The sequence below is a fragment of the Guillardia theta genome (assembly GCF_000315625.1).
Source record: "Guillardia theta CCMP2712 unplaced genomic scaffold GUITHscaffold_32, whole genome shotgun sequence".
Taxonomy (NCBI): domain Eukaryota; class Cryptophyceae; order Pyrenomonadales; family Geminigeraceae; genus Guillardia; species Guillardia theta.
Genome location: NW_005434642.1, coordinates 126,027 through 139,045, shown reverse-complemented (window position 1 = coordinate 139,045; position 13,019 = coordinate 126,027). Strand labels below are relative to the sequence as shown.

General features: G+C 50.0%; 7 protein-coding genes across 7 annotated transcripts in view; 3 read left to right on the top strand and 4 right to left on the bottom strand.

Moving 5' to 3' along the window:
• GUITHDRAFT_138477 (hypothetical protein) overlaps positions 1-312 on the top strand; it is a gene marked incomplete at both ends in the record, with an annotated part of 5,203 nt that extends 4,891 nt beyond the window's left edge. Inside the window, one exon of the mRNA XM_005832909.1 lies at positions 214-312. Coding sequence (XP_005832966.1) covers positions 214-312 — 99 coding nt within the window. The remainder of the gene's footprint in view (positions 1-213) is intronic.
• Positions 313-849: 537 nt separating this feature from the next.
• Positions 850-1,505, bottom strand: GUITHDRAFT_152501 (hypothetical protein). Its single transcript, XM_005832908.1, has 5 exons — positions 1,468-1,505; positions 1,375-1,419; positions 1,278-1,325; positions 1,139-1,228; positions 850-966 (listed from the first exon to the last, which is right to left on the bottom strand). The coding sequence occupies exons 3-5, from the start codon at positions 1,323-1,325 to the stop codon at positions 889-891; spliced, it is 216 nt and encodes a 71-aa protein (XP_005832965.1). The 5' UTR covers positions 1,375-1,419; positions 1,468-1,505; the 3' UTR covers positions 850-888.
• Positions 1,506-2,737: 1,232 nt separating this feature from the next.
• Positions 2,738-3,650, top strand: RPS15Ae (small subunit ribosomal protein S15Ae, cytoplasmic). The gene is made up of 3 exons (XM_005832907.1): positions 2,738-2,888; positions 3,290-3,501; positions 3,564-3,650. Exons 1-3 carry the CDS (start codon positions 2,756-2,758, stop codon positions 3,609-3,611), a joined length of 393 nt encoding a protein of 130 aa, XP_005832964.1. The 5' UTR covers positions 2,738-2,755; the 3' UTR covers positions 3,612-3,650.
• A 210-nt stretch (positions 3,651-3,860) lies between these two features.
• GUITHDRAFT_108023 (hypothetical protein) lies at positions 3,861-4,879 on the bottom strand (the record flags this gene model as incomplete). The annotated part of the gene is made up of 2 exons (XM_005832906.1): positions 3,861-4,560; positions 4,611-4,879. The coding sequence occupies 2 exons, from the start codon at positions 4,877-4,879 to the stop codon at positions 3,861-3,863; spliced, it is 969 nt and encodes a 322-aa protein (XP_005832963.1).
• Positions 4,880-5,821: 942 nt separating this feature from the next.
• On the top strand, positions 5,822-6,601 carry GUITHDRAFT_86841 (FKBP-type peptidyl-prolyl cis-trans isomerase; the record flags this gene model as incomplete). The annotated part of the gene is made up of 7 exons (XM_005832905.1): positions 5,822-5,881; positions 5,934-5,980; positions 6,028-6,091; positions 6,138-6,180; positions 6,233-6,268; positions 6,329-6,387; positions 6,443-6,601. 7 exons carry the CDS (start codon positions 5,825-5,827, stop codon positions 6,467-6,469), a joined length of 333 nt encoding a protein of 110 aa, XP_005832962.1. The 3' UTR covers positions 6,470-6,601.
• Positions 6,602-7,583: 982 nt separating this feature from the next.
• On the bottom strand, positions 7,584-7,841 carry GUITHDRAFT_44948 (hypothetical protein; the record flags this gene model as incomplete). Its single annotated transcript, XM_005832904.1, has 1 exon — positions 7,584-7,841. A coding segment is annotated over one exon (258 nt), but the record flags the coding sequence as incomplete, so codon positions are not given.
• A 1,709-nt stretch (positions 7,842-9,550) lies between these two features.
• GUITHDRAFT_138473 (hypothetical protein) lies at positions 9,551-12,427 on the bottom strand (the record flags this gene model as incomplete). The annotated part of the gene is made up of 16 exons (XM_005832903.1): positions 9,551-9,658; positions 9,716-9,781; positions 9,832-9,909; positions 9,987-10,026; positions 10,086-10,186; positions 10,240-10,320; positions 10,476-10,586; positions 10,626-10,762; positions 10,815-10,886; positions 11,205-11,248; positions 11,515-11,612; positions 11,663-11,885; positions 11,931-11,989; positions 12,042-12,086; positions 12,242-12,313; positions 12,368-12,427. 16 exons carry the CDS (start codon positions 12,425-12,427, stop codon positions 9,551-9,553), a joined length of 1,395 nt encoding a protein of 464 aa, XP_005832960.1.
• Positions 12,428-13,019: the final 592 nt, after the last annotated feature.

Below are 13,019 nucleotides of genomic sequence, written 5' to 3'. Positions count from 1 at the left end.
CCTACCGACCTACCCTCCCTTCCCTCCTCCTCCTCCTCCTCCTCCTCCTCCTCCTCCTCCTCCTCCTCCTCCTCCTCCTCCTCCTCCTCCTCCTCCTCCTCCTCCTCCTCCTCCTCCTCCTCCTCCTCCTCCTCCCTCTCTCTCTTCCTACCCCTGCTTTTTCCTTTCCCGTCTCCTCCTCCTCTCGCTAGCACGAGCATGACTTTCCCGCAGGTGCATGAGACAACTCGCGCCCTCCTCAAGTTCAAGAGAGCCCTAGCGGTCTCACGAGGAAAGAGCCTCAAGCAGAAGGAGAACTTCCTCTCCACGTAACCTCCTCCTCCCTCTCTTTACCTCCTTCCTCCTCCCTCCCCTGTCCTCTTCCCACCATCCCTCCTCCTTCTCTCTCCCGCCTCCTCCGTTCCTGTCCTGCCTCTTGTCTCCTCCTGCCTCCTGCTATCTTCTTCCTCCCTCCTGTCTCCTGCTTCCTCCCTCCTTCCTCCTGCCTTCTGACCCTGTCATGCTCCTTGTGCAGTCATTTCTTCCCTTCGGACCCATCTCCGTCCTCAGGCTTGTCAGAGGAAAGAACCTTTCATCAGCTCAGCTCCATGTGATTGTTGTTAGCAGGACTCGGATGAGGCCATAGCAAACAGCAGCTTCACTCCTTCTCCTCCTGTCACTCCATCTCGCTCAGCGTTCGCTCGGAACTTTCCAAAGCATCTTAAGTGATGATCGATATGGGGATGAAGAGAACAATACCAAGACAAGAGGAAATCAGCCACAAGGAAAGCAATAGAGATGTGTAAAAAGAGCAACGAGAACAGAAGCAGATGCTATGGGACCCTGGCAGTCAAAGAATAACATCTTGTTAGATTGTAGATGTTTGGTTGGTCCAAACTTCACTTTCTATCATTCCGTAATCTGAATGTCTGCCATTGACGGCGCGTGACATAGAGAAGTGAAGGATTTGTTTCCTTCCTCGTCGACCTGCCATCATGATCGCTCACAGGTCCATCGCAAGAACAAGAGAAGATGAAACATCATCGCAACCATCACCCCGAGCATCCATCTACTAGCATCAACATGCTCCTCACCACCTCTTGCTCCTCCCTCTCCCCCATAACAGTCACAAATCTTCATCATCGCTACGATGTCTCACCTTCCGCAGAACTAAGATGTAATCACTTCTCGCTTCCAACATCTCCATTGCAATCGTCTTCATCTTCTCCTCCTCCCCCAATCCCACCACCTGCAGTCTCTTGAATGCCCCTGGACGATTCACCTCCTGCCTCCTTCACCTTCCCTTCCATCGTCGCCAGGTCGAGCTGAGTGCAAGGCGTGTCCATCTACACTTACTGTTACCCTTTGCTGGTTCAAGGAGGCAGCAGCACTCACAGTCACTAACAACTCTGCATTCTCTCCTTTCTCTTTCCTCTCCTCCTGCGTTGCAAACTCAACCAACAACTGAGCTGTCTTACAACAACATACCTTGATGTACACTTTCCTAGCATGGTGGAGCAGGATGGCACAAGGAACGTTCCTATTTGTTGCAACAACAGTGTCAGTCAACCACAAGAAGCATCGGAGAGATTTACACAACTGGCTGCATCATTCAAAGAGAAGAAACTACCAACAAACATGCAGACACGTCTTACTCCACAGCAGTTCTTACCCATTCAGCGTGACCTTGTACGGTTGAGCTTTCGGCTCCTCCTTTATCTCCTCCTTCGGCTCCTCCTTCGGCTCTGCCTCGGCTCCTCCTTCCTCTGTCTTTTCCTAACTCAACGTCATCAACAAATATCCTCCTTGCTACGTCTTACGGCATCTTCGCTTTCAGTGGCTTCTCCTCCTCGACTATAGTTGGCCTCTACAACTCATCACGTCAGTGATAGGAAAGCTCGACTCTTCTCGTCCAGCAGCACCTACCTTGGTCCTCTTACGCTTCTCGGGGGGGATCGCGCTAAGAAACACAGAGATGTTGGAGCAGAGCATACTGTCGGATTTCGATTATCTTAGTTTTCGGTCCACCTTTTTCTTCAAGCGTCTTCACCTGTTGATGAAGGAATGGAATAAATCATTCGTGTACAACAAGTCACACCACAAGTTCTCTGTCTCTCAATCAAATTAGAAGAATGATTGTCTATTGTCCATGTATGCCAGTATTCTTGTCGTACATTTTGCGTATGCTTCCCTTGTACTCTCCCAGCCTCCTTTCACTGTCTCCACTTACTTCTTCCTCCCCTCTTCTCCTCCCCCCTTTTCTTGCTCCATCATTATCCCTGATCTCCCCATTCAACTTCTCAATCAGCCTTTGCTCGCTTCCCGCCATCCTTATATGCATATTCTTCCGCAGATTCTTTCAGCCATTCTCCAACGGTTCTCTGGTCTACCATCATCCCTGTTTCGCCATTGCACCTGAGGTGAGCTTGAAGTTGTTACCACCCACCTCCTCAGAACAGATCCAGAATAGATTCCTTTCAACCACCACCCCTCCCATTTTGCATAGGGTGGATACTTCTCCACCCACCACACAAATACCATGTTTAGTAGACTTCATTCTGGGGCTTTCTGTTCCAATGTGATGTACCCACCCTCATACAATATTGATTCATTCTACCCCCACCCCACCAAATCGAATAACCCCCACCCAGCAGCTCTCTTACCACCCTCCCTTCATACCCTGTCAATCACCCAGTTCAGGACCCCACCCCACAGTCCGCCTCAGGATTATTTTTTTTTCGGTGAGTCGCGTGCAGGCAGGGAAGGAGAAGCCGCCATGGTGCGCATGTCAGTGCTGGCCGATGCGTTGAAGACGCTCAACAACGCGGAGAAGGCGGGCAAGCGCCAGGTTCTCATCAGGCCTTGCTCCAAGGTTATCGTCAAGTACTTCCAGGTTATGCAGAAACACGGTAAGAAGCTCTCTGACCTCTCGTGCTGTGGCACGTGGCACTCTGTAACTAGAGGGGCATGGATGTTAGATGCGTGTGGAGAACGGTGATGAGTGAAGTGAAGAGCTGATGGTGTTGAAGATTATTTGTTGTTGTTTCGAACACTCTTGACAGTCAGCATGGTTAATTTCTCACTGACTGGTTGGATACAAATTGTTGAAATGTTTATTTGACTTCTCGCGCACATGAGATAATCCGTGTGGTGTTATTGATGTGTGTTCATATCTGACGAGATACGAGAAAGCTCAAAACGATTGGATCCAATTGTTTCGAATACCATTAACACCATGCTTTCATCGTTGTCGTCATCCTACGCGCAATCGAAACAGCTGATGCTTTAGACTCTCTGACCATACTTCCAGGATACATCGGGGAGTTTGAAATTGTTGACGATCACCGCGGTGGAAAGGTCGTTGTTGAGCTCATTGGCAGAATCAACAAGTGCGGTGTCATCTCTCCTCGCTTCGATTTAACCATCGGCGCTATCGAGCAATGGACCAGTAATCTTCTCCCCTCGCGTCAGTTCGGATATGTGGTGTTGACAACCTCTTTGGGCATTATGGACCATGAGGAGGTGAGTTTTTAATCTCCTTCTGTTGATTGGGGTAGGAAAATACTGAATGGTTTGCTTCACAGGCTCGTAGGAAGAGCACTGGTGGTAAAATTCTTGGGTTCTTCTATTGATCTTGATAGTTTTCCGAATAAAAGACTAAACAAAGGAAGATGGCAGCGACTAGCAGCAGGCATTGGTTAATTGCAACAGGTTGTTTCTCTTTACTGGTCCCTTGCAATCAATTTCGTTTCATATCCTCTTCAGTCTCAATTATATGTTGTAGAGATTCTATCTTTTCTCCTACCACTCCGTTTTGCCTTAGCAAATTCTACCATCTTTGCATCCTGCTCTTCCTTTCATCATTCGTCAGGACATGATCCTCACAGATCGTCCTTCTCGCCTCCGCCAAAGAATCCACCGAACATTCCCTTCTTCTCCTTCTTTGTTTTCTCTTCAACTTCATCAGATTCCATGGGATCTCTCGATCTGGAATCATCAGAACCCTCATTGCTTCCACCGGCAGCATCATCATCCTCAGGTGGAGGAGGGACATCCTGCATATTATCTTGCTCGGTTGCCTTTGCTTTCTTGGATTCCTGTGCTTTCAGCCGACGATAGGTTTCTTCAAGCTCCTTGTCATCGATGTGAAGCTTGGTTTCATCATTGTCATGTTGTTTGGATTCGGTAGGCTCGATTTCCCTCTCCATTGGCGGCTCTTCCGGCGGCACCTGGGACGGGCCAGAGTGAATCCGCTGACGTTTCAAAGAGCTCTTCTTCGGGGTTGTGTCAACTGGCCCGGAAAACAACTTGACATTCATGATGTAAGAGTCTTCGTTTCCTTGGTAGAATCCTCCTCGAATCCAGATTGCACTCAACTTCGATAGCAGTCTTATCATGTCAGGGCGGCTGGGCGGACCTTTGGTGCTGTTCAGGATCCAACCTGCTGTCTCGACAAGTTCCAGTTCATGGTCGCTACGAAATGCCCAGGCTGGGATAACATTTTTCTTGCCCACAACCAACCCATGAGCTTCCGATATCAGCACCACGTCGAATGGGCCGCTTTGTAGATCTCTTCCCTCACTGAGACAAACAGGGAATTAGTGAAAAGAGAAAACCAAGAAGGCAATCACCTATTATACTCAAAAAATCCATGCCGAAACGTAAGTTTTCCTCCATATGCTGCTCGTTTAGCACCTAAAAATTTCTTTGGGGCGACAAAATACCATTTCCCCGGCCCGCTGTCTGCAGCCTTTGCCATCCTCTGCCCATGTTGAATAGGATCACACTCTCCTTGCACCGTCCAGCCGTCAACGTCCCAAAGAAAATCGCTCTCAACAAGTAGATTCTGGATTTCATCAAGAGAATCCGCATCCTGTGCCCATACTGGGTTTGCTACCATCACCGCGCTTGCTAGCGCTATCCAAACCCCACAGCGCTGCATTTTCTTCTTCGAGGACCACCCTGACTACTACCCCACCCGAACCTGTCCAGGACTCTCCCTTACCCCCTTGCTACGATACCAACCACCCCACCCTCATTCATCTTCCATGTACCCCCCTTGAAGCGGGTACTGGACTCGGTCGTGAGCCAGCCTCAGGGAAACGGACAGCAGGATCAGACGTCCGTTGGTCCCTCCTCTCCCCTCAGGCCCAACTTGGCACTGCGGCCGGGCGTGTGACATGCCGGGCGGCGACGCGGGCCGGCCGTCGTCCACGGGCGGCCTGACGGCATGAACAAAGGCCCGGGCCTGGGCCTCATGAGACTTTCCGAGACGGGCCGGGCCGGGCCGGGCCGCCGGGCCAGGCCGCCGGGCCCGACAGCGCACCGGTAAGTTGAAAGGCGACGCCGTGTCCATACACCTCCACCCCCTCGAAGTCGTTTGGAAACGGGGAATTCACACCCCTCCTCTCTTCCCCTTCCTCAATAATAGAGTTCCTCTGCTGGCTTTCCATGCCAGGCAAATGCTGCTGTGCCTGAGTCTTGGCAATAACCATAAGGAACTACAGCAAGTGACTAGAGCTCTTTGCTGCCTGGTTTTGATTGTTCGACGGCTTCTTTCATACATCGTGATTGTTGTAGCGAGTTTTCGTCTTTGGTACTTCGGTGTTGTCTGAGGAGTTCCAGCCGGGTGTCGTAATTCGCCCACAGCTGAGTTTGATTTTTGAATTCTCCTTCCGAGATGTAGCGGGGGCACCGGGGATGAATCTGAAGAGAGGGAGAGTGGAACGGAGGGAAGGAGAGAGCCGTGTCTTGTTTGCAAACTGTAATCCCTTCTTATCTCAATAATGTTTCAGCCCTTTTGTTTGAGTCTTATTTTTGCATTTTTTGTCAATCTTTTTCAAAGATGGGAGTTGAAGTCCAAACTATCACTCCTGGCGATGGAAAAAACTTCCCAAAGAAGGTCAGTAAGTATTGCTCTCCATTCTAAGACCATAACTTCCTTTACTTTACAGGGACAGAGGCTGGAAATGCACTACACTGGAAAGTTGGCTTCCAACGGGTAAATTTTCGCCTTTAAGGGCGAAGGATAGTTAACAAACTCCTCAGTGAAGAGTTTGACTCATCTTTCAAACGCAACAAACCCTTCCAATTTGTCATTGGAGTTGGACAAGTGAAACTGATCATCGTCAACGTACCTGAGACCTAACTTTGCACAGGTCATCCGTGGCTGGGATGAAGGTGTCATGAAGATGAGCGTTGGTAGCCGCAAAAATTTTCATCAAAGTCGAGAGTTGACGATGTGTTCCTCCAGGAGAGAAAGCAAAGCTCATCATCTCCTCTGACTACGGTAGAAAAATTTAGCAATCTAGCCGAAGGGAACGAAACTTTAGGTTGACTGTGGATGCAGGCTATGGAAGCCAAGGAGCAGGAGGCGTTATTCCCCCGAATGCGGATCTCATCTTCGAGGTCGGCAAGAGCCTTTGCCTCAGCTCGCTGCTGACGATGATGACTGGGACGGCAGGTCGAGCTTCTTCGCATCATCGGGTAAACCGTGACGATAGCCGGATCGGAACGTACGGTCGTTGGTGCGGCAGGAAGCGTAGACCAGGGCCCGACCGTTGGACTAGCAGTTGCTCCACACAAAGACGCTGACAAGTGAATAATACACTCAGATGAATGCATTCCGGCCGGGTTGATGACTTGAAATGGCGTGTAGCGCATGTCCCGGAGATACTGATCCTCATGCCACCATCACGGATGTCATCTTTTGGTGGATCGGCAAAGCTGCCTGAGCCAAGACAAGCCGCACTCTGAGCCTCCGAGAGAGTCCGAGGCTGTAGGCCGGGTGTAGCACTAAGCTCACTTACAGCCAGACTCCTCCAAGACAAGTCCGGCGTGCAGGCCAAACACTTGATGGCACCGTGACAGTTCAGCCAGACAGTGAGATATGTTGATCGGATCGCACGGCTGCCTGGTTGCCAACTGTGTTCAGGATTCGATTTGGGGAAGGACCTCCTGACAAAGCGCCGGACGGTCAAATGCTGTGTTCGCGTCTATCATGCTCACCAGCGTTTCGTCCTCGCATCATGATTGCACACAGACCTATCCGCCCTTCAATCTTATTCTTCTTCCCTGTCTCTCCGACTGGCAACCCTCCTGACATGCTGCCTGCCAGTGAACCTAGTTCACATGGTCGACTTCGTTTCCCTGGAAACACCAGATAAGGATTGATTTTTGATTCAACTTGGCCTTTCTTCCATCCGGCCGTTAAGCCACAATCAGATCTACAAGATCAACTATCGATTAAAAAGTAAGACCATGCTGGATATGAGAGACTTCCAGATATTTCCTTCCTCGGCACATCATAAATCGGGCTACAGAGCACAGTTGGTCCCTGAAATCTGGACCAAGATGAAGATAGAAAATCGAGCAAAAGGCACTTGTATGTATATTGCAGGACAAACTCAGAAAACAAGGCTAGATGGAGTCGAACCATCTCATTGCACCAACTGCATAGCCCTTGGTGTTGAAAAACACCAGTACGTGACTCAGGTGTCAACCATTTACTCGGCCTTCTTCTCGCTGCTCTTGCTCTTCTTGGGCAAGAGAACAGAGTGGATGTTGGGGAGAACTCCACCAGCAGCGATGGTGACTCCTCCGAGAAGCTTGTTCAACTCCTCGTCGTTGCGGACGGCCAACTGGATGTGACGGGGGATGATACGGGACTTCTTGTTGTCACGAGCAGCGTTGCCAGCCAACTCAAGAACCTCAGCGGAGAGGTACTCAAGGACAGCGGCGAGGTACACGGGGGCACCAGCTCCAACCCTGGTGGCGTACTTGCCGTTCTTCAAGTAGCGGTGGACACGTCCAACGGGGAACTGAAGTCCAGCCTTCTTGGAGCGGGAAACGGACTTGCCTCCCTTGCTCTTTCCTCTTCCTGCAGCTCCCTTGCCAGCCTTGCCGGACATTGCGTGTGTTGATGGGGAGCCATGTCCCCCCCCTCTTTCTATATAGCCTTTCCCCGGGAGGGGCGGGAAACCAGGGGTAGGGTAGATCGTGCAGGTGTATTTCAACTCAACACCCGTTGTATTTCATATCAACAAGGGGGTAGGGGGTATTTTGTGCTCCAATTTCTACCTGGGGTGGGTGGGTACCAAATTGTCGGTATCCAACAGCGCGGGGATGTTCGAATTTCTCAAGATGTGTCTGCCCGACCCCCACTTTGATCCTACCCCCAACTTTGAATGTAAAAATACCCCATTTCAAGGGGTGGTCACTGATTAGAGAATTGGTCTGGACTGAAAATATTTTCAGATCATTTTGAATGTCAAGGTCGTGGCATGTGTGGTGATGAGGGCACACAATTGATCCATGTGGTATGAGTGGGGATGTGGTCAAACTAGAATGAGGTGGGATGAGGGCTCAATTCAAGCAAAGTGCAGAACAGAGCAAAATGGAGAACAGGAAAGGAGAAGAGGAAGGGACAGGGAAAGGAGACTTTAGAAGGAAAGGAGAGGAGAGGATACGGAGTAGACAGCGGAATATGTCGATGATATGACGATAGGTATGAAAAGTCTTCACCTTGAGAGCCCCAGGTCATGGGAGATAATAGACGACAGGAGATCTAGGGAAGCAAAGGTAGTTGTGTGTGGGCAGTCACCATGAACAACGAGTCGGTGTTGAAGGAAGCTGATGTCATTTCTAGGAGGCAGAAGAGAACTTTGCTGGCAAACTCCTCCAACTCATTGGAGCCAGATGGTTCGAATCGTCAATGGAGAGGTCGTGGACGACCGTGCACCAGCTAATCCGACGCCATCGTCTAGTGGTAATAGGGGACGAGAGGGCCATCTGACGGCGCTACAACTCTAAGTCATGACTACAGGTATAGGTCAGCATGCAAACTGCATGCCGACCTCGGCCTCGGGCTTGTCGACTCTGATCGCTCTCTTCATCGTTGGCTTTCTTCTGGGAGGCATACGGGGTTTGCCACTGCATGGGAGAAGTAACAGTCTGTGATCGTCTGGCAGGATCTCTTGCTCTAGCGAGTTTCTACGGGGTGGGGAATTTGATCCTATCTCCTCCTTCAAAGATGCCTCAATTGCCTTCAATGTGGGGCGGGATGCCAGGGATGGGAGGAGGGGGAGGGGGAGGGGGAGGGGGGGGGCATACAGGTACTCCTCACATAGACATGATTGGCTTCTTTTGATGTGATTGCAGTCGGGCGGCGAGGACCGAACATCAGAGGAGTTGGAGACCTTCCTGCCCGTCCTCGAGGGTGAGGTGCCGGCCCAGGCAACTGCTAAGTGGTGAGAGTGAAATGAGAAGTGTTGAGAAGAATCACAAAGTGTCGTACAGGCCTGGGCGATCAGAAGCATGCATCGTTTGCAGATGCTAAGAGTACCATGTTGAGATCAAGAAGTTAAATGACGGACTGTGACAAAGTCCAGATGGAACACACAGTACCCGAGATGTCCTGATTATGTCAACAAAGTAGACAACTTTCTGTCATTGTTTACTATTCATGTATTCCTCAATCTCGTGATTTTCATTGTGAGAGATCGATCGTCATTATTCAGTCGACTGGGGCCCTGTCGAATCTCACCGCGCATCTTGTGCATGGCATTGATCATCATTTCGTGGCATTGTGCAGCTTAGCGTAGTGATCATCGAACATCTCGCGTAGCTTGACCTTGAGGACCTTGCCGGTCCCCCCCACAGGAAGATGATCCACAAACGCCTGATCGACATCAGCCAACCAAGGAGGAAAGAGGAGCAGCAGAGCAAGTGGCAGTACCACGTCGTCGGGTCTTGACCACTTGGGAAGAGACTCGAACAACTTGAAAACTTCCTGTTTGTCGACCTGAGAAACGTCAGAGGAGCAACAGCCTGAGCACGACTGTCATCCTCTACCTTGCAGTTCTCTTTAGCCACAGCAACGATCAGAGGACGCTCTCCCCAGACTGGATGAGTGACAGCGATGGCTGCTGCCTGCGACAGGAGCAAGTCATGGGCTGACTTGCATGTAGGAGACATGCCTGCGAGATGCTGGGATGCTCCAATGCCACGTGCTCAAGCTCGATAGAACTAATCCACTCTCCACCAGACCTGAGAATCAAACATCAGACTTGTTGGTCTCCGATGGGTGCGGACATCTCCCTACTCACTTGATCAGGTCCTTGTTGCGATCCGTGATTTGCATGTAGCCGTCTTCAGAGATGGTCGCAACATCTCCGCTGTCGAACCATCCGTCCTCATCGACCGCTGGCTACGAGTTGCAGGTCATTTTGCATCCCATGCATAGGTGACTTGAAGGTTTACCTTGTCCGACTTGTAATAAGATTCCAAAACCCAATTCCCTCGTATTTTCAGCCGTCCTGCTGTCTTGCCATCTCGCGGCAGCTGGAAATGGATCATCACATTGTGCATTTGAAGGATTCGATCGTACAATATTGCCATCATCGTCAAAGCATGCGAGTTCTATGCCATACATTTCTCGGCCTTGACGTGCCTATGAGTTGACGATCAGTGCTCAAGAACTTCACAACGCTTCTAACCTTGTCCGATGTTTGGGAGATTGGATACTCATTGTCGTCGAGCTTTGGGAGGTCATTGATCACTCCAGTCGGACTCAATTCTGTCATGCCCCATGCATGTTGGCATCGAACCTGACAGCGACATGTAAGAAACTTTCAATCGACAGAAACACGAGGCCTTGCCTTGAACTTCTTTTCCCATGTCGCGATCATGGACGGAGGACAAGCAGCACCACCAACGAGCACACGCTTGAGGTCTGGGACTCTGGTTCCAGTTGACTCCAGGTAGTTAAAGAGCATGCTCCATACTGATAACAACAGAGAAGGTTAGCATCTCTGAGGGGTCAGAAATGAATTCACCCGTGGGAACCCCAGCAGTGCATGATACTCTCTCTGCACAAAGAAGTTCTGCTATGCTCTTGCCGTCCATAGCTGTGAAAGTCAAGTCATGTCCCTCGACGTGAGGGGAGGATAGAGAACAGGAAACGAAAAGGTCGAAGAATGGGTGAGAGGGAAATCGATTCAGCTGAAGAACTATCACCAGATCCGGGGAGGACTAGTTTGCAGCCTGCAATGCATGCACTATATGGCACACCCCACGCGTTCACGTGGAACATTGGCACAATCGGCAAGCAGGTATCATTTGAACCCTGATACTCACAACATCAGTATATGTCAATACAAGGATCAACATAATTGGATGAGATGCTCCATATATGCCGTCGGAAGACTACATTCAAAAAAAAATACCAAGCCAAACGAATTCGTACTGCAGATAGTCCAAGCATGCAACACTGTCGATCGGTGAGAGTAGAGAACGCCTTTAGGGTCACCTGTCATGTCCTTGAGAATGCATTATCTTTGAATACAATTACACCAGTAGTTCCAGAAGTGTAGCACAACGAACACGCATCGTTCTCATCCATCTTTGCCCAGTTAAATGCTTCTTTCCCGGATGAAATAAGATCCTCGTAGCACAGAATGTTTGGCTGGGAAACATCTGGCATGCTAAACAAAGATATTGTCATAGATGTGATGTGGGGATCCTCCACTTTCTTACTGCTTTTTGTCACTCATGACCACAATGGCCTTCACTGTAGAAAGCTTCGGCAAAATAGCCTGAAGGGCTTTGAAGAAGGTAAGGTCCACAAATATGACCTAGAAGCCTTCATGAATGACATGCGGAGTCGGATCAATCGAATGCGAACCTTGTCTTCAGCATGGTTGATGATAAAAGACATCTGCTCTGCACTCAGGCGGGGGTTGATGGTGTGTAGGATTGCTCCTCCCCCCGAAATGGCGTAGTAGAGCTCAAAGTGCCGGTATCCGTTCCAGGCGATAGTAGCAACTCGGTCTCCTGAAGTAACACCCAGCTCCTTCAAGCTGTTTGCCATCCTCTTCGTCCTCTTCCCCCAGTCCGAATACGTGTACCTTGGCGAATGCTTACACTGAGTGGAACAAAGAGGCACGCACTACCGGTGGAACTTGTGAGGATCTTCGATCGTTCTTGATACGATCTCTTGTGAATGATGAATCTGTTCAGGTTTCGAAGAATCAGCTCTGAGTGGAATGTGATGAAGGGTGTACCTTGACAGCATAATCGAACAGGTCCGATATGAGAAGGGGGCGATGCTGTGTTGCGATCAACAAGAGCAAGCGGGGGAGAACATGAAGAAGGGATTCTTCGCATCCAAGGTCTTGCATATCATTGATATTCCAAACATCGTTCATCCTTCGTGTTCATAAAAAGGTAGAGGATCTGTTGGCGACAATCGAAACATACGTACAGCATGTAAAACATCGAAGAGGAGGGGAACGTGGACATCAGGATCAAGGTCATAAACAATCAAGACATGACGCTGCATGTGATCAGGATTCTAAGCACTAAGAAGCAACGAGAGATCCCTGCTAACCTGCATTAACCCCTTCATGCTCATCCACCGTCGTCCTCCTTCCCGCCATGCGCCCAACATGCTGCCAACGAGTAACAACCCCCTGCTTTCCCTCACTGTATCTTTACGATCCCCACCCCTGGTGAGTAGCCTAGATAGTACCTTCTACCCCTTATCAGGTCTGGCAAACCACCCCACCCCACTTTATACCCTACCCTACTTTGTCCTTTTCCAGGCCCACCCCTTACCCCCCAATGATCTGCTCCGCCACGGTGCGACCCAGTTTTAAAACTAGTACTATTTTAAAACTATTTATAGAATCCCTAGGAAGTCGGTTTCACACAGTACAGAAACAATAGTTAACTAAAATTATAGTACTTCTTGCTACAAGTCCTCAGAGTACCACTCGATCTGAGGGCGGCCGCGTTTTTTAAAACCCTTTCCAGTCAGCTTTCCAGTACCCAAAAAAAATTCGGCGCCCCGTCGGGGGGGCAGGACTGACCGGACTCGGAGCGCGATGATATAGCCGTTACATTACAGTTATGCTCTAGACGTTGGCCCGTTGAAGGATGGTTATGGCCAATGGGCGCTGACGAGCAAGGAAGGGGTCGCAGGAACTCGAGGCAGAGCGAGAAGACTAGGAGTAACTGAAAGAGGAGGAGGAGGAGGAGGA